Source organism: Dipodomys merriami, unplaced genomic scaffold, assembly GCF_024711535.1.
Source record: "Dipodomys merriami isolate MVZ:Mamm:240054 unplaced genomic scaffold, mDipMer1.0.p SCAF_91, whole genome shotgun sequence".
Classification (NCBI taxonomy): Eukaryota; Metazoa; Chordata; class Mammalia; order Rodentia; family Heteromyidae; genus Dipodomys; species Dipodomys merriami.
In genome coordinates this window covers 4940876-4961814 of record NW_027206524.1, presented here as the reverse complement: position 1 = coordinate 4961814, position 20939 = coordinate 4940876, and the positions used below count along the sequence as shown (strand labels likewise).

The 20939-nt window shown below is 35.6% G+C and overlaps 1 protein-coding gene across 1 annotated transcript in view; it reads left to right on the top strand.

The window, feature by feature from the left end:
- LOC138821316 (radixin) overlaps positions 1-20939 on the top strand; it is a 64036-nt gene that overhangs the window by 24838 nt on the left and 18259 nt on the right. The window contains exons 6-14 of the mRNA XM_070013455.1: positions 785-868; positions 1052-1198; positions 3697-3793; positions 4632-4795; positions 7879-8009; positions 12197-12357; positions 13074-13166; positions 14937-15179; positions 15915-16075. Coding sequence (XP_069869556.1) covers positions 785-868; positions 1052-1198; positions 3697-3793; positions 4632-4795; positions 7879-8009; positions 12197-12357; positions 13074-13166; positions 14937-15179; positions 15915-16075 — 1281 coding nt within the window. The remainder of the gene's footprint in view (positions 1-784; positions 869-1051; positions 1199-3696; positions 3794-4631; positions 4796-7878; positions 8010-12196; positions 12358-13073; positions 13167-14936; positions 15180-15914; positions 16076-20939) is intronic.

Below are 20939 nucleotides of genomic sequence, written 5' to 3'. Positions count from 1 at the left end.
AAAGTGAGAAAAACATGTAGGATAGACCCTTTCGGATCTCAAATTTGTGAGTGCAGAGGAAGAGGGCCTTATAGGGAATACTGAGAAAAAACAGAGATTCACAAATAAGACTAAGTAAGAAAGTATTATATATGGAAGCCAAGTTAGAACGGCAGAAACTAAAGTATCAGGTGGATTTAGTATTTAGTGGCTTTTGTAAGAAATTTGGAGGTGAAGCCCACATGTTGGTGGATTGCAGGCAGTGGGTGTCAGGTGTGAAAAGCACGTTAGTGAGTCTACATAGTCCTTTAGCTCTAAAGAAATTCTGGTTTTCTTCCTGTACTTTAACTTTTCTGTTAATGAGAAACCATTTTGGTACAACATATTAATGTATTTGAAACATTTGAATTCCTATGAAATGTTTTTACAGTAGGCATTTTTAAAGCATGATATTTAAAACGTAAGCTATCTAGAACCTTTTTGTTCTGAGATAATTGTAGATTCCAGATGCATTTGTTAAAAAAAAAAAAAATCCTTCAAAAGAAACCTTCCTTAATGGAAACATCCTGTGCTAACTAATACAGAATCACAGTCAGGATAACTTGACAAAAGCCACTGCCTACTATGATCTCATCAGTTTTTCATGTTCTTACTTGTGTGTATGTATTTCTTTCTATTCAGTTTTATCACATATATTGATCTGTATGACAACCACTAGAATCAAGTTAGTAAATGGATTCTAGATTTTTAAAGGTATATTGATTTTGGATCATAAATACTTTGTAATAATTTTTCTTCCTTGTAGTGTTTTGGAACAACACAAATTGACAAAAGAACAGTGGGAAGAAAGAATACAAAACTGGCATGAAGAACATAGAGGGATGCTAAGGTATTTCAAGTTTATAAGTATTTTCATGAAAACTTTAACATTATATCAGATTATCCTCCCAAACAATTTGATTGGGAAGGGTAAATAACAATACTCAGTTTTAATCCAAGGTACTTTAGCACTTTTAGTTTGGTGTGTAGGTGCTTCTACTTAAATGTATTACATTAAGCTTTATTTCAACAGGGAAGATTCAATGATGGAATACTTGAAGATTGCACAAGATCTAGAAATGTACGGCGTCAACTATTTTGAAATAAAGAATAAAAAGGGTACTGAATTATGGCTAGGTGTTGATGCTTTGGGTCTGAATATTTATGAGCATGATGACAAGTAAGTAAATTCTTTTCATAAGGAGCTAGTCATTCTTCAGTGGTCTAAATAGCTTCCAAATTACACGGTTTGACAGTTGTGTCTTGTCTTAGCTTTGCTTTTTTTCACATTAACAGATTAATCTGTTAGGAATTAACTAATCTGTTAGGCATTAACTATGCCACAGACTTTTTTTTTCTTTTTTCTTTTTTTTGTCAGTCCTGGCTTATGAACTCAGGGTCTGGGCACTGTCCCTGAGCTGCTTTGCTCAAGGCTAGCACTTTTGGCATTTGAGCCAGCACACTTCCAGCTTTTTCTGTGTATGTGGTACTGAGGAAACAAACCCAGGGCTTCATGCATGCTAGGCAAGCACTCTATCAATAAGGCACATTACCAGCCACCACAGACTTTTTGATACCATGTTTCCATTTTTGTAGCACATTGCAATTTCAGAGTTCTGCTTCTAGGTGTATTCTTCAAATGGCACATTTTGATGTTATTTAATGTGTGCTCATTTGTCTCTGAATCATGTGTAGTACCTTATTCTCCCAACAAGTCAGGAATAATTCCTTAAATGTTATGGTTGAAAAAAAATTAACATATATAAGAAATCAGGAGCAATGAGAGAACAGAACTAATAGATGGGTATTGAATTTTAGAGCACCTGTTAAATGTTAAGTATTTTTAGATATCAGTTAAAGAAAATATTCCTGGTTAGTATGCATAGTGAACAGTCTAATATTTTGAGGTTGACCATCTTTTATGTTTTACTGTGTGTTGCTACTGGAGTTTGAACTAAGAGTCTTTAATTTGCTGGGTTGACCCTTGAAGCTTGAGCTACTCAAGCATTTTGTTAGTGTCACCATACATGGCAATCTTCTTTTTCAAAGGTGGTTTGTTTGTTTGTTTGTTGTTTTTTGCTGGTTGTGGGGTTTATATTAGTTCCCAGGTTCATGTTAAAGATTGCTGAGAATTATACTGGTCACTTGTTTTAAGTAGCACATAAATGTAGCATGGTATTTGTTACTTTAAAAGTGGTCTGTAGCCTTTTCAAGTAGGTTACTTATTTCTGTGGCCATTAGAGGGCAATAAAACATCTTGATTTCAGAATGTTTTACATAGAAAAAATAATTTGTTGTACTGCAGTACCTTCAGTTTGTATTAAAAGTAGTATAAACAGTTAGGAATTCTTGTTCTGTTATCAGAAGCCAGCTAACATATACCTTTTGGTAAATGTTAGTGTCAGAGTCATTTTCACTCTTGTGTTTAGAATGATGATTCATTTGATGACTTTTTAAAAATAACAGTAAATACAAGAAAAGCAGAAACAATTATTCTAGACTAGGTGTATTTCTTTCTTTCTTTTTTTTTTGGGGGGGGTCCAGTCGTGGAGCCTGAACTCTGGGCCTGGGCACTGTCCCTCAGCTCTTCAGCTCAAGGCTAGTTAGTGCTCTACCACTTGAGCCACAGTGCCACTTCCGGCTTTTTTCTTTTTGCTTATGTGGTGCTGAGGAATCGAACCCAGGGCCTCAGGCATGCAAGGCAAGCGCTCTACCACTGAGCCACCTTCCCAGCCCTAGACTAGGTCTATTTCTATGTAGAATGGTAACAAGGGAAAACAATGCCAGGATCAGTGGCACACTTCAGCACTCCCAGCCACTAGAGAAGAGGAGGTTGTCGAGAAAGCGAGGACTTGGTTTTGGTTTTTGTTTTTGGTTGGTCGTGGGGCTTGAACTCTGGGTTTGGGTGCTGTCCCTGCACTCTTTCAGCTCACGGCGAGCACTGTACCACTTGAGCCACAGCACCACTTCTGGTTTTTTTCTAGTGCTTTATTGGAGATAAGAGTCTCACGGACTTTCCTGCCTGGGCTGGGTTTGAACCGCGATCCTCAGATCTCAGCCTCCTGAGTAGCTAGGATTACAGGCATGAGCCACCGGTGCCCAGCTAACAAGGACTTGTTTTTGAGTTTGAATTCTAGCTCTACCACTTAGCCAACTCTATATCTTAAAATTCTTTAAAATTCTTTGTGATACAATTCACACACCATAATCCTTTTATGATATAGTGAAATTTAGTGTTTGAAACATATATCCAAATATTTAAGAATTAAACAGAAAGGAAAATCATTTATATCCAGAATTAGAAGTTACTGTCTTTTCGCCTTCTTAAATGTATTTAAACTAATGGTTGTAGTAATTTGAGAGAAAACAGAATAAAAACTGAACAGAACTAAAGCAAGAAGTACAAGTCTATACACTGGTTTCCAGATAGTTTTGTTAGGTAATTTTAGGAAAATAACTATAATGCTTCTAAGGTTAATCATACATTCATGAGTCTTTGTATTATATGGTTTTATGTGATGTAATTTGTCACATTTCCCCTTAAAAGATGATGTCAAATGTACAGTAAGATATCTTTAGAAAATCTGTACTTGGTCATTGAGCAAGGGTGGCTCAAAGTTAGGAACTTTGTCAATTGTTTTCTGCCATTAATTGAAAGGATATTCTCATTTTTTTAAGGTTAACACCTAAAATTGGTTTTCCATGGAGTGAGATCCGCAATATTTCATTTAATGACAAAAAGTTTGTTATAAAGCCAATTGATAAAAAGGCACCTGTAAGTAGAATGGTTTATTTTCCTTGTGTTTTATGTATTCTTTGAATTTCTGCTAGTTTCTTTCTTGTGATGTCACATGGAAGATGACATCAATCACTTACTAAATCGCTTCTAAGGAACATGATCTTAGGTCTTTCCATACTTTAAGTTTCCAAGTGTTTCTAAGTGCTGCAGTAATGAAGATTACTAAAGCACAAGGTTTACATTTTTACGAGATAGTTTTATTTTAACGAAATTCAGTTATGAAGTAGGTGATATGCAATCACTATTCCTAAGAAACAATATCTAAAAATTATTTATTGTTTATTGGTCACTAGAATGTAGAGATAGCCCTATTCTAAAATTAACTCTTAATAGAATATTGTGTTAAGGATTCTAATTTTGAAGCATTGACTTTAGATTTCAACAGATTTTTAAAAATTCTTTGGTGTCAGAGCAGATATACTCTACTGCTTTTTTAGTTATTGAAAAGATGAAAGAGAGGACATTTCTAAGTCATAGAAAACAGCCATAAACAAGGACCAACTTTGACATTAATGACAAAGGCAAACCATAACCCTCCTCCTCTCGTGTGGAAGGAGAGGTGCTCATAGTTACTGTGGAGAAGAAGAAAGAATGGCCCTCACTATATCTACATTGAGAACATGTTAGCCCCTTTCCATAACCCTCAGAACACGAAGTAGTGTGTTATTTGTATGGAAGTATATCATATATGGAACTGTGAAATTGAACCATTATCTACCATGCCATTAGGACTCAAACTTCACTTTGAAATTCAGTGAATTGTTGTGAAATATTATCCTAGGAAGTATTTAAATTTGGAACATTTTGTGTTCAGGATTTTGTTTTTTATGCACCTCGTCTGAGAATCAATAAGCGGATTTTGGCCTTGTGTATGGGAAACCATGAACTATACATGCGAAGAAGGAAGCCCGATACTATTGAAGTACAGCAGATGAAGGCTCAGGCCAGGGAGGAGAAACAGCAAAAACAGTTGGAAAGGTATGCATTTATAGCCTTTTATTTTAATTGATGTACTCTTAATTTCATGTGATTCTTTTCACTGTATTAAGATTGAAAGACAATGTTGAGTATGTAATTTTTGAGGTAGAAATTGACATATTTCTAAGAAACAGCTCTTTACAACTTCATAGATGTCTTTCTTAGAGTAGTTTGAAATTTTCAGATTTCTTTTACTTATAACATTTCTTGGGGCTGGGAAGGTGGCTCAGTGGTAGAGCGCTTGCCTTGCATGCATGAGGCCCTGCGTTTGATTCCTCAGCACCACATAAGCACAAAGAAAAAAGCCGTAAGTGGCACTGTGGCTCAAGTGGTAGAGGGCCACCCTTGAGCTGAAGAGCTGAGGGACAGCGCCCAGGCCCAGAGTTCAGGCCCCATGACTGGAACCAAGAAAAAAAATTAATTTTAGGATAAGAATGTACTACATGTTTAACTTTGAAATAACTCAGCTGAAAAATTAGATACTGAGTGTTTCTCTAATTTTGAATAAGATGTCATTGAGAGTTTTAAAAATGGAATGAATTGCTTAAAGTCCTATCAACCCTGGAATCAGATTACTGGGTTCAAACAACACAATTCGTGAGTTTGAGTTTAGATTAATTTAGTTTATGCTTTATTTGGAAAAACAAATTAGAGACTCAGATTTAACATTTATTAAGGAAGTAATTTTAAGGCACTACGATCTGTGGGAATGGAGTAATTTTTACAGTTGTGTGCTTTTGGATTTTGTGGTTCTATTCTTACACATGGTCTTTATTTAAGGTCTTTTATCATTTAAGGTCTTTTATCATTAATGAAGAGTTACGTACGTGCAATGTTCTGCACTGGACATCTGTCTGTCCTTTATTCTCATCACATAGATAGGAGTACGTTGTGGCTGTTTCTTAATAGTCTGCTTAATCAGTACAATTTGGTAATAGTGCTGTAGTTCAGTTTCATTGAAGCCAGGAAGGAAACGGAAGATAACAGTTTCTTTTCTGGCATAATAATCTATAGTTCCTTTTGGATACGTACTATGCACTTCCATGAGAATTTCTTGTACACAGTAGGTATTCAGTAACTATCTAACTATTATTCTAGCTACCTCAGGATTGGCAATCTTTTAGGAATGGCATGACTAGTTTTCATTTAGTCCTTGCTTTATAGGTCAGAGAAAAATGGCACACTTACTCCATTTTTCAGTAAGATTTTTGCCCCCATCTTGCTTCTGGCCAGGGTTCCATTAGTCGTTCTGCTTCCTCATCTCATTCACCTCCATCCCTGTAGGAGGGTGAAAGTAGCATCGGTTAGGAAAAGCTAAATAAAACCAGAACCCATTCCAAGAAGAGGCTCCATATTTGAGAGCTGGACCTGAAGTGCTCTGCAGGTCTCAAGATTTGGTTTTACACATTAAATTCTTTAGATGTACCTTGGGTCCTGGCAGAAGGCAGGAAAGTCACTGTCTGGGGACGTACATGGTAGCCATGGGTATGAATGGGATAGGCTGATCAACATCCTTTGGTGGTGAACAGCAGCCTCTAGACTTTGCCGAGGAAACTGGGAAATGAACATTCTATTAAACTTTATCATTTAGCTTTTCTAATGGGCAGAAACCTCCAAATCAGCTCTGCTTATATATGCTTTTTAGGTTGAAAGAACATGCTGTAGTCTCAAGTCCCAGGGGCTCTTTCTCCTGGGTGTTGGGAAGTACCTTGTAGGAAACTGAAGAGCTTTCCAGGCATGAGTGAGTTCAAAGCCCTTACTTCTTAAGTGCTGGAATGGGGTCCTTTACACTTCCTGTGTAGCCTGATGTATGTATAGCAGGGTATTTGTCTTGTAGTTTGCAGACTTAGAGCACTTTTGTTTGCTCCAAAGTCAAATAGGTGCAGATGGGTATCTAGAACCTGTAGGAATTTCATAATATAGGTTTGTAATGTAAAACAGACTAGAAATGTGCTTTTGTGCCTGGAATTCAAAATTAACACTAGATGGCAGTAATGTCTTTTGTGAAATGTTGAACAAGTGTTAGGGATAAACCAAACTGATACTTTTTAATGGGAAAATTACTCTCATTGATATTGAAGTAGTAATTTGAACATAGGTCAAACATATTAAGTAACAGTCTCACATCTGACTTCTCTTCATCTTTTTGGCTTTGGGCCACAGCATGAGTCTGACCTATGGTGGGATATTGGTAGATATAGCATCAATGAATTTGGCTATATTTAAAAGAAACACTCAGGCCCTTCACCAATACAGCTTAGCATTATTTCTCATGGAGCTCTGGTCATCTTTTTTTTTTAACAGCATTAAATATCTGTTGACATTCTAATGAAGTTGTCAAAATTGTTAAATTCATTTTATTCTAGGCATAAAGGGTACTACCCCAAATTTTTGTTGACTCATTTCAACTACTGGAAATCATTGACCTTCCAGGCCATTTTCCTGTTTAGGATACTTGTGTTTCCTTTAAACCTTTGTTATTTGCCCACTGGAAGGCTCATGCTAATCTTAAGAAGGCACTTTCCTGGGGTAGGCAACTGTACAGTTTTTTGGGGGTTTTTCTTGTTGGTTGTGGGGCTTGAACTCTGGGCTTGGACGCTGTCCTTGCACTCTTCAGCTCAAGATGAGTGCTCTACCACTTGAGCCACAGTACCACTTCCAGTTTTCTGATTGTTCATTGGAGATGAGAGTCTCGTAGAGTTTCCTGCCCAGGCTAGCTTTGAACCGCGATCCTCAGATCTCAGCCTCCTAAGTAGCTAGAATTATAGGCATAAGCCACTGGCACCTGGCTCTGTACAGCTTTTAGGATGTTGACATATCAATTGTCAGAGTTCATCCTATATATAAGGGGAAAATCCCCCATTGCCTTAAAAATAGGCTCTGTATACCATTTTCTATGTTCTATAATGTTCTAAGTTTTTAATAGTTAATCTGTCTTCATTATGACCCTATAGTGAACCTAGCACGTGTATCTACTCAATGAGTGTAACAGCATCGCCCTATATTTTTAGCATTCCATATTTTGGATATAAGTGAATTTAACCTTTCAAATTTGTAACATAGAAATTGCAATTCCTTCTAAGGGCACAATTAGAAAATGAAAAGAAAAAGAGAGAAATAGCAGAAAAGGAAAAAGAAAGAATAGAACGTGAAAAGGATGAGCTAATGGAGCGTTTGAGGCAAATTGAAGAGCAGACGATGAAAGCCCAAAAAGGTAAGCTGCTTTTAGACATGAGGGCAAAGTCCTCACTCTGTGATCTCAATATAGTATTTCCATGTCATTTTATTTGTCATGTAAGGACAGTTGCACTATTGTAAGCCAGATGGGTGAAATCACATATGTTTAAGGCACTTTTGAATTCTGTGGTGCTCCTTTCTTTCATTTAGTTTAGACTTACTACTATTGAAGTTTTCAAAAATAAAACCACATTCTATACCTTACAGCATTAAAACAAAGGCATTTATAGAGTGCTTCATGAAAATTTAAGTACTTGAAAATGTTTTTTCTTGTTATGACTGTACAAAAATTTTTGAAAGGACGCCTAGAAAAAGACTTTATATTAGAATACACTCAAGTTGGAGGTATTCTAGCATGTGTGAGTCCCTGGGTTTGATCACCAGATAGAGGAACTCTGTTTTTTGTTTGCTTTTGGTAATTACCCAGGCAGCATGTAGCCAAAATACTATAGAGTGTGTAGAAAGCATATAAAGGATATATTGAGCAGTTTATATGAAATAACTTTAGGATATACCACTTTTACTAAGGTAGCAGAGCAAAATAAAACATTGAACAAAGTAAAATGTTTTGGACTTTTCTAAGCATTAAGATCTCAGGGTAATATGCCATCTATGATTGTAAAACTAATTTTCTGACAACCAGAACTAGCCATTCAACTGTGGGAAATAGTAGTTTCTTAAATAAATCCCTATTTGTCTTCAGAGGTGACCAGAAGGAAAGTCAGAACAACCAATCATCTTTCTAATTCCAAATGGATTAGAAATAGTTTTTTTTTTAACCCCTGTTCTCTTAGAAACACTGAATTTTCTTAGTACTAAAGCCATACTTCTCAGAGCTATAGAATTGGAAACTAAGTTTAGCGTCCAGTTGCCTGTGAAACATTTGTTTACAGGCCAGCCTCAGAGCAGAAGTTGTTTCTTTGAATTCCAGTTTGATTCTATTTCTCCCACTTCAGGTGCAATATAATCAAATATATATGAAATGCCTACTTTAAGTTGTATTGTGCGAATAGAAGCATTTAGCATGTATGGAAGCAAAGGTGTAGTTTATTAAAATATATGTATATAAGTAAAGTGAGATCTTATGTAGTAAGTGCCACATGACTACGCAGAAATAATGATGAAATGTGTGGATTGGCAGTGGATCCCAGAGGGACTCACATTTAAACAAGTAACCTGAGGTCAGCACCATGTGCTCAGAATAATCTGCCTTACACTAGCAGATGTTAAGATTAAATCATACAACTCTTACATCGTTGCTTACTAAATCTTTTAATCTCATTCATTTAGGATGTATAATAAAAATATTAATGATTTTCATTACAAAAAACCACTCAAAGAAGCCCTGAAGAATATAAGAAAGCTAGACCATGAGAAAGAATATAGACCATCCCTATCAAGACAATTCAAATCAGTCATCTTAAGGCAAAGGACATCCAGTTTGTTTTTGTTTTTTCTAATAAGGCTTTGCTCAACTGTCTTAAAAGCTACATGATTAATCTGTGCTTAGCTTCCCATTCAAATGCATTAACTTTGGCTATACCTAATTAGTAATGTTTCATAGAATAAACTGTTTTTAAGAAACTTTTTTTACACATTAGCCAGCATTGTTACATAACTTCATTTATGTTTTTTAATCATCCTGATGAGACATTTGACATGAAATATATCCCAACCTGTGTCAGTTACTCTTACCAATAGATATCAAAATGAACTCTCATCTCCAATAAGACAAACTATAGAAGAAATTCTGGAGTATAATGACTTCTTTCATTCTGGATATTTAGTAAAGTACCTGTGTGTGCTAGGCATTGTTCTAGATGAACTGAACACAGAAAGTCTCCTCCCTGTTTTCATGCAGCTTTTATTTTATTGAGGGGCCACCAATAACCTAAACAAATGGTAAAATCATTTAGTTTGAATCAACTATGATAGATAATATGATACCTACCTACTGTGTCGACTTTAGATATATAATTAGGGGCAAAGCTTTAATTCTCTTATCAACATGAACTGCTATTCTAAAAAAGCCAGACTCATTGATAAGTTCTACTGTAATTCTAGACTTTTATGAACAAAGTAGGCAAAATATTGATAATTCATCTCATTTTAATCTCCTTTGCAGTGGTTTTTACTGAACCATGGCCTGATTGAGCAAATAGTTAGGATACATAGGCCTTATGTCCCCACAGTGTGAAAGCATTCATCTAGAATACCTGAATGAGTGTGCATGGATGAGCCTCCAGTAAAACATGGTCTTCCAAAAAAGGCTTGAGGTTTGGCTCATTCTTATCAGTTAAATAGAAAGGGAATCATTTATGAGAAGACTAGGATATATCTCATGTTTTCAAAGTTCATGTACAACATTTTAAAAGAAACTTACCAGATTTTTATTTCAATTTTTAGCATACTGTCAGGCAGCTATTGATTTATCTACCATTTGAAAATTTTAAAGACATTTTAAAAGCTGAATTAGGGAATGAACAGATTTTGTTATGAAATCAAGCACTGTATAATTTGTCTTATTGTTGCAATAAAAAGTACACATCATAAAATTTACTATCTTGGGCTCACTGGGTTTGATTGCTCAACACCACATAAGCAGAAAAAAGTTGGTAGTGGTGCTGTGGCTCAAGTGGTAGGGCTAGCCTTGAGCTGAAGAGCTGAGGCCCAGAGTTCAGGCCCCATGACAGACCAAAAAAACCCCCCAAAACAAAAAACTAACTTACCATTTCTAAATTTATCTTTCAGTGATAGTACATATATTTGTTTTGAGCATTCACCACTTTCTGTAACTCTTGAACTTATAAAACCAAAACTCTACCTGTTAAACAGTAACCTCTTATTCTTCACTGCCTGAAGCCCCCAGCAGCTACTTGCCTTTATGATTTTGCTTACTCTACCTGCTAAGTGGAATCCTGTACTGTTTGTCTTTTAGTAACTGGCTCACATCACTTAGCATAATGGTCTTGAGGTGTATAACTGGCTCACATCACTTAGCATAATGGTCTTGAGGTGTATCCATGTTGGTCCCTGTCAGGATTTCCTTTTTAAAAGACTGGGCTGGGCCTTTGTTGATGCTTGAGTTGCTTTTACATTTTAACTGATGTGAAGAATGGCACTACTAATACAGGAATGCAAATGTTTGAGTTCCTGCTTTCAATTCTTTAAACTGGTTTGTTTACATGAATTCATGTCATCATGCCTTAGGAATGTATCTATGCCAGTAACAGTTTTTAGTAATTCATTTAGGAACTTCATTTCTTAGATTTTTCTTAGACTGCTGTTCTCTAATAAAGTTAAAGATATGAAGTGCCCCAAACCCAAAAGTTTGAGTGCTTACTTGATGCCATGAGTAGAAAATTCCACACTTGGCCACACGTCACAGGTCTCATTTACAACATAGGTGCACTAGAAACACTGCATAAAATTGCCATCATGCTGTGTATATAAGGTATACATAAGCAAGGAGTTCGTGTTTAGATTGGATCCCATCCCTAATTTGTGCTTTCGGTCTGTTGTAAACACTCGAAATTAACACTCAGCAAGTGCACTACTGAGTCACAACCAGTTCTCTCCACCTTTTTTTGAAGTTTTTGTCATCTTGAAGTCAGCTTCAAATAGAGAGGTTAATTTTTTCTAATAAAGGTATATGCTTCTAATTTTGACATAACTGGAATTACAAAATGTTTTCTTGTCTTTGCAGGTGTTTTTTTAAGGGGGAATGATGGGATGGAGGACTGGAATTTGAACTCATGGTCTCATGCTTCCTAAGCGGGCATTGTTATTTATCTGTTATGCCCTTACTTTTGCCCTAGGCTAGTCTCAGACCATGATCTCTCCTCATTTACCTCCTGAGTAGTTAGGACTGTAGACATGAGCTACCATGCCTGGATAAACTACTTAATAGATTCCTTAAAACTGCTAGTCTTTTTAACAAAGGTCAAAATGAATTCAATGTGTATTAAGATAGAGGCTAAGTTTTAAGCTGTTCACAGAAGATTCTTGGCTACTGTGTTGGTATTACTCAGGAATGAGAATTAATTATCCTTTGGATATTGTGAATATATATATATATACACGTACACACACACACACACATATATATATACAAATATACATATATGTGTATATATAATGTGTGTATGTGTATATAACACACAGAACTAGAAGAACAGACCCGAAAAGCTCTAGAACTGGATCAGGAACGAAAGCGAGCAAAAGAAGAAGCAGAACGGCTAGAAAAGGAGCGTCGAGCTGCTGAAGAGGCCAAATCTGCTATAGCAAAACAAGCTGCTGACCAAATGAAGAACCAGGAACAGCTTGTAAGGAATTGTCTTTGGTCTTTCTTAGTCGAAGATAAATCTAAAACTTGTCATTTCTGTCTTTAGAAAACCTGAAGCTAAACCAAATCTATGATTTATTTATAAATGGAGATCATTGCGAACAAGATTCTCAATATTCATTTAGACTTTAGTAAGTTCTGCAATAGCCAACTAAACAATTGGCTAAAATCTATGAAAGAAAAATAGTAATATCAGTATAAAAATAGAACTTGAGTTACACATTTTAAGTCCCTGCTATTGGGGCAGGATTAACTACTTGTCTATAGATTAATAAAAATTATTTTTACTTTGTCTCCTTATTAATTACTTTAGAAGCCTATGATACTAAGATCTTTAAGAATATTGCTTTTAAAAAAATGGAAAGTTGGGCTGGGAAGGTGGCTCTGTGGTAGAGCGCTTACCTTGCATGCCTGAGGCCCTGGGTTCGATTCCTCAGCACCACATAAGCAAAAAGAAAAAAGCCGGAAGTGGCACTGTGGCTTAAGCGGTAGAGCACTAGCCTTGAGCTAACGAGTTGAGGGATAGCTCCCAGGCCCAGAGTTCAGGCCCCACGACCGGGCTCCCCCTACCCCCCAAAAAAAATGGAAAGCCAAGAAAAAACATAAAACAACTGAAGCATATATTATTATGTTAAACTGTTTTATTCAAAATATATTGTTTTTTTCTAGTCCTGGTAATTGTATTGTTGATTTTAGGCAGCAGAACTTGCTGAATTTACTGCCAAGATTGCACTTCTAGAAGAAGCCAAGAAGAAAAAGGAAGAAGAAGCTACTGAGTGGCAACACAAAGTAATCATATGTGGTTTATTGACTAACTATTCTGTACTCATTGCTAAGCCCATTGTGCTGACTTTGTGCCCAGTACTTGGGGAATACAGAAGAGGTGATTCCTTTCTGTGAGAACAAGACAGATGTCTAGGGAATCCATACACATATAAACTGGGTCTTTAATAAATTAGTTTGGGGAGATAGGAAAAATACGGAATAGTTAGAAGTGAACCCACACAGAAAGGAATTGACTAAGTATAGGAAATACAGATGTTTATGATAGGTTTAAAATAAATGACCAGTGCTCAGAATTTAGGTCCAGAAATGGGAGACATGTCTAATCTTGACTGCCGAGGCAAGGTCATAGAGAATACATACAGACGTCGGTTTCAGTGTTCCAGAATAGCACTGTAGCAGAATCAGGTGTGATTTTATAAAAGTAACCTATTTATAATATATGAAGGGTGGATTGGGATATTGGATACTTAAAGGATAAAAATAGGAAGGGAAAGTTAAGAGGCATTCTATGATAGACTGGAAAAAGGTGTGACGACCATTTTGGGGATATACATTTGTTGGGAGGATTTATATTGCTGATAAGAGTTCCAAAGTACATGACAGTCTCCTTTTGGAGCCCACAAGTGTAAAGTCATGTTTAGTTGGAGGGGTGAAACATACAAGATAAGGAGAAAGCTGGACCCTGGTGGGCCAAGCCTGTTATCCTAGTTACTCAGGAGGATCATGGTTCTAGGCCAGCCTTACATATAATTCAAGAAACCCTTCCTCAGCCAATAGCTGAGCATGGTGATGCATTTATGTCATCCTTGCTATGGTGGAAAGCATAGTTTAATTCAAACTTTACATCACATCAGTTCTTAAGATTCACTCACCAATTGTAATTTTTTATGCTCCAAGATATATACTTGTGATTCTTCTACAGTAAAATGTGCAATTATGGAAAATGCTTTTACTGTAAAATTTTCTTTTTACAATTGTATGTGTGCCTACAGAAGGGATGCAGTTATTCTTCTTATTAGACTACTGTTGTTATTAGAAGTTATACTTTATTTAGAGGTGGCTTAAACAGCTTCAGAGAGAAACTTAAAAATGTGTTACAGACCAGTCCTATGAACTTCAAACAGTTACTATATACAATTAGAAATGCACAGAAGAGAAAATTATATCTTACAGTATTATAAAACCCTAATGTATATCCTCTCAGAACATACTTTTACTATTCCTGTGTGTGTGAATATACACACTTATGTATTTGAATTGAGGTCTTACTGTACATGTATTTTTGTTTTAGCGAATACTCATTTAAAATTAGACTATATTAGCCAGTCACTGGCTAATCCCAGTTACCTGCCTGTAATCCCAGTTACCCAAGAGACTGGTCTGAGGTTTGTGGTTCAAAGCCAGCCTAGGCAATTCTGTCCAAGTAATTCTATCCAATTAATTGGCAAAAAGCTGGAAGTGGAGCTGTACCTCAAGTGGTAGAACACTAGCCTTAAGTGAAAGAGCTCAGAGCATCCAGACCCTGAGACCAAGACAGTTTATACATTTGGTGTAGCATTCTTGAGCATTGCATATCAAGCAGGCACATGCATTTTTAGTCATGGTGGATAATCATGGCGAGAACTCATTTTATTTTTGTATAATTTGGTTTTAAAGTTACTTGCTGCTATTCTGTAAGAATAGAGATTTCATTACTGAAATTTTGTTAGGTAAGAAAAATTGATTCTTTAAATTATCAAGAGTTGTTCATCAGCTTATTTTTTTAATGTTCAGGCTTTTGCAGCCCAGGAAGACTTGGAAAAGACCAAAGAAGAGTTGAAAACTGTGATGTCTGCCCCCCCTCCACCTCCACCACCACCAGTCGTACCTCCAACAGAAAACGAACATGATGAGCATGACGAGAATAATGCGGAGGCCAGTGCTGAGTTATCCAGTGAAGGAGTGATGAACCACAGGAGTGAGGAAGAGCGCGTGACAGAGACCCAAAAGAACGAGCGCGTGAAGAAGCAGCTTCAGGTATTCCGTTGCTTGATAAAAAAGTTTGTTTTCTCTACCTGAGGTACAACTACTTCAAAAAAACGTAAGGGTTTACAAGCTTTAAACACTGCTGACACTGGGATTGGTTTATATTTGTCCTCCAGTCATGTCTCATGTTTTCTATATCTGGTTGTATTTGCAAATGCTCATTGGTCAACTTGTGAGTGTTAAACAGAAGTACATGTTTAATTGCAAAGATAAGTAATACATTGAACATATTACTTGGCAGAAATGGCCAGCTAATTCACAGGACTAGATCAAGATTAGAAATTTTACTGTTACTATAGCTTTCCTTTTTTAAGTGGTAAAATATTTAAAATATTAGAAAAAAAATGAAGGTAAGGTGGCAGTTGAAATATAGTAGTGCTTTTCCCTCATGGTATAGATTTGAGATCTTATAGTAATATTCCCCTATAGTGACAACCTTGAACTTGACAAAGTTATTTCATTAATTGGATGAGAAGGCAAAGGAAATATACAGTCTTCAATGTTACGGTTGACAAGTAGAAATGGAAGGCCATTGTCTTCCTCCTCAAGCTCCATCACCATTACTAGAATTAAAGTAAGCTTGTACACCCTAATTAAGATTACAACCTCCCAGCGGAAAGTTGTATATGTTAAGAAGTGAAGAATTTCATGTATATGTGTTTTTGCATCTTTAAACCATTTTCTTAAAGTTTAAGAACAGTCATACTTTTTATTTTTCAAATATAGGCATTAAGTTCAGAATTAGCCCAAGCCAGAGATGAAACCAAGAAAACACAAAATGATGTTCTTCATGCTGAGAATGTTAAAGCAGGCCGTGATAAGTACAAGACACTTCGACAGATTCGACAAGGCAACACAAAGCAACGTATTGATGAGTTTGAAGCAATGTGAGAGCTGTTAATTTTGCATACATGTCCTTCATAAGCTGAACCACCAACAGAGAAAAGCAGGCCTTTGCAGATGTGATGGAATGCATCCCACCTTGCCAAAGCACTTTTATACCAGTTTGACTATGATGGCTAAAAGGAAATTTAAGGGGAGCTCTTCAATATTAAGGCAGTGCGATATCATACTTGGTTTTCTTTTCCTTTTGGGTCAGAATGGAGAATGGTGTTCCATCACCTCCTTTCACATTTTTCAGTTTTCATTTTATTTTCTGTTGAAGATTAACACTAATGATCATGTCTGACAAATGTGTATGTGTGGGTTGAGCAACTTTGTACATTTTAAAGGATAATGGTGAACATCTCAATGAGAACTGTTTTCCCTTGCCCTTTTCATGTTTTACCTGCATGTGTTTCCACATCCTCTCACTCACATTATCAGTGTGCCCTCCATGCCAACAGCCATAAATTATGCTGTCACACAGATGATTGGCAGTGTTGAAGATGATGGTAGGTAGCAGTCATTAATCGTTATGTAGAAGGTGACTTCATTATGAAAAGGATTAGCATATTTAATAGTACTGTGTGCAGCTGGGGGTTATTTTTTTTCTTAATCCCAGTTTAATTACATTGGATATTTGTTATTTGTTTACTTAATTAGTCATCTTTACAGATAAAGTGATTAGTATTTTATTTCCTATTATCAATCCTTTGGTGATTTTCTTTGCCTGCCGCTTCAGAGGTGCAGACAGCAGGTAGTTCCTGCGAGAGTTGATTAGTGAAACACTGCCTGAAAATGTTGTCTCTGAAAGACTCAGAGACTTGCTTTTTCAATAAGTTGATTTGAAAAACATGTCTAATAAAAGAAAATATATATTTGTTGGTAACTGGTTTCAATTATTAAACAAACAAACATGGACCTTTCTGGAAGGGCAGCATATGAAAACATCAGTCCCAAGAAAGGGACAGTAAATACTACCTCACTACAACCCATGCGGGGACTGGTTATTCAAACACAATGGTGTGTGTAAGCTATATGTTTTATAATACAAACAGTGTGAATCATGAAGGAATACTTAGGAGATTTCATTTTCCTTCAGAATATCTGAGTGCTAATTTTTTGACTGCCTTTTTGTTGAGTTGATTGTGGGCTCTGATTTGTATTAAATGATAAATTTTCACTGGTATACTATTTTTCGGGGAGAGGGGAGTATTCTGTGTGTGTGTGAGAGAGAGAAAGTGCACGTGTGTGCGTGTGTGTGTGTGTGTGTGTGTGTGTGGAATATTACTTGATAGCCTAAGAATGTCTATCTTCATTTCTTGAGTTGGTAATTACATAATCATTTGAGTATATTTGTTTCTTAATAACTTCATTTCCTTTCAATCTAAGTAAAAAACTTAAATTTGGTTTGTTAATCCTGTTTCAGAAATTATAATTTTAGGTTTTATTTAAATTATATCTTACTGAAATCTTCCTGTTAGAAAGATTTTCTAATATTTTTATTGTGAAACACCTGGATTTGAAGATACAGAATGCCTTGTTTTCTCTGTGTGGTTCAGCTACTTTCCATTTGGTAATGTGCAGTCAAATTTACATTCTCTATTAAAATGCCATTTTATTAAACATTTTCATACACAGTAGATTCAAATTGTGTCTGAAAATACCTTTTACGCTTTTTTTGATTTTGCTGACTTAATGGATTAATCTGGGCAAACATGAAGAGGAAGTGTTTTGTTTAATATATTTTTGAAGTCTCCAGGACAAAAGATAACTGGTTCATCTTGGAGTAGCTGCTGTGTGGTGATTGTGTACACACTTCAAACACTCTGGTAGACCTTACCATTCTTGCTCCGAAATAAAAATGCTTTTCCCAGGCATTAAAGCAATTTTCAAAATTGGTAAAACCTCAACTCCACTCATTTGAATTGTGTGCACAACCATTGTTAAAGATTTTTTCAGTGTTAAAATAGTACCAATTTTATTTGCTATTCATAATCTATTAGTAGATTAGGATTAAAATGGATTCAATCCATTTTTGAAGCCTGTGTGAATTTTCTAAATAGGAACAGCCATTACAGTAGGGGTTTTCATCCTGATTAAACCAGTTACATCTTTTCTCATTAGCAGTCAAGAACATATGTTCATATAGCAATGTTAAAATCCACTAATGATTATCATATAATGTAAAAAATCCACTAATGAATATCTGATGAATTCCAGTAGGCTCTTTAGCATAATTTTGTGTTGTACAATAAAATTACAGTTACAGCTCTAATTTTGGATAATATTCACTGGTTAACAATAAAGTGACAAAAGCTCATGCCCTCAAGGTTCACTGTTGTTATTTAACATGGTTTTCTTGTATATTTCCTAAGAATTATAATCTCTCTGAGCCATGAATCATCACATATTAAAAATGAGAAGTGGATAGAAAAGTTTTAAAATCCTCATATAGTCACTCTTTTCCCCAAATTATACCTTTTTTTAAACTAAGGGAATACCAGTTATTAGCAAATACTTTGGTAAAAAATAAATAAATCACTCTCAGTAACAGAAGGTAATTTAGGCTTTTTAGTCACTGCTTTCCTTGTATAGTATTTAGTTTCCTTTCCTTTTGGGAGATTGTTTCATTGTCATCAATTGACTTAACAAATTCAAAGTTATATTACAGATCATTTACCACAAATGTAGAAGCTAAATGCTGTTTTTTAAAGTATTTTACTGATTTTTCACAAAGATTTTTTTTTTTCTTTCTTTGATAGAACTAGGGCTTCTCAGTTCCTTAAGCAGGCACTCTATAGTTTGAGACACACCTCAGCTCACAATGATTCTTATTCAGTATATAGTAGTATTTGTCATGACATTATTTCTATTCCCAAGGACAGGTAATTTCATTACTGTGATTCTGTAATAAAAGAAAATTTTCAATATAATGTTTTGCTTTTTTGGCGGGGTGGTGTATGTGTGCATGCGCCCATCCCAGGGCTTGAACTCAAGGTGTACTCTGGTCCTGAGCTTTTGTGTTCAAAGCTAGTACTCTACCATTGAGTCACACAGCTCTACTTCTACCTTTTTGGCAGTTCATTGAAGATAAGTCTCACAAATTTTCCTGGCTGGGCTAGCTTTGAACTGCGATCATTAGATCTCAGTCTCCTGAGTATCTAAGATTACAAGAGTAAGCCACTAGCACTCCGCTTAATGTTTTCCTTTTTTCTAGAGTTTGCTTAGCTTACATTTTGTTGGAATGGGTTTTTAACTTCTTGGCAGTATTGGGGTTTGAACTCAGGCCTTCCTGCTTGCTAGGCAGGCTTTCCTCTGCTTAAGCAAAGAACTTATTGTTTCGATTATTATTTTAATAGCTGTTCTTAAAATTGAAACTCCTTCATATAACTACTTAAAAAGAAAAAAATGTTAGACTTGTGATTTAAAAAAAAAATCTCCCCATGTTTTGTCACAATTTTGATACCATGTAGATTTAGGATGTTTATAGAAGGAAAAACAAGATACATATTCAAAAGCATCAAATTATATGTACATATAATGAAAACATCACATTTAACAAGTTGAAACTAAAGTAGAATTATTAAGTTAGCATTAATTTTCTGAACTGATCAGTAAGTCAAAGCATAGGGATTCCTAGCAAAACAAAAAAAAAAAAAAAAAAGGAAAATAGTGAAATGCACCTACACTAGGAGCAGGATCTGCTCTTAAATTTGTTATAAATTAATAGAACTTTTTTCTTTAAACATAATCTAACCAAATATTCTAGAGCATTCTAAATATTCTCTATTAAAAAGTTCAGTGGATTCTGTAGCTATTTGGTAACAATATAACCTGCAATCTGAGTCCTTGTATTCTGTACGAGAAGGTAGAAAAACTAGAATAGTGATGTTGCACATTCTCATCCTTAGCTTTTCCAATTAAACAATTTTAACTTATTTTTATCCTTAGAAGATCTACTTGATAATAGAGCCATTTCAAGAATTTAAGAGCTGCCATTTCCCTCTGGGAAAGTTTGAGACTCCTTGCTTTGTCTCCTTTCTTTGGCCTCTTACAGTCTTCAATAGAGGAGCTTGCTGATTTGGCGCTATCTCTACACCTTGCTGAAGTGTTTCTAGCATTCCCTGTAGACTTGCTGTGTTAAAAAGATAATAAGATAACTAGTCCTATTGATATGCACGTTTGTGTGGCTCTCTAGCCCCTTAGCTACTTTTACACATTCATACTTAAATATAGCCAGAAACTATTTTTGAGAATGAAGAAACAAGATTTAAATGACTGTGAGCTTTTGTTTTGGCCATCTTAAAATGCTGAACATCAAGTATTAACTCTTAGATCATTTGTATTTATCACAATATCAAGTTACTTTTAGAAATGGCAGGGCAGTATTGTTGATTTGTGTTACTTGTATGCCCAGATTCCTCCAGTCTTACAGCTAGCCAGTTCCTTCCACATGTCAAATTTATTTGCCTAGTCTCCACTTGTATTGAGTCATTTTTCAAATTTGGGTTTGTTATTTGTGCATGTTCTTGACTTTGCTCCTAAGAGTAATATAGCTTGGTTTTTTTTTTCTTTTTGTGGAAATGTGGCATCAGGATATCTGAGATTTATGATAGCCTTGGAAACTTTCCTTCTGATTACACATGGGTTCTTGCACTGTGTTAAAGTTGATGCCGTGATGTCCCCTTTGGTTCTTTCAAATTAAATGTTTTTATGTTTTTACTTTTTAGAACTCAAAAATGCATGTATTTCTTGGCATCATAAGGTGGTTCTCAAGTCTTTGAAATTCAAGTCTAGTATGTGAATCGTATATATCATTGTTCTCTCACTCTATATATTTTGTTTGTTTTTAAATTGGAGATGTTT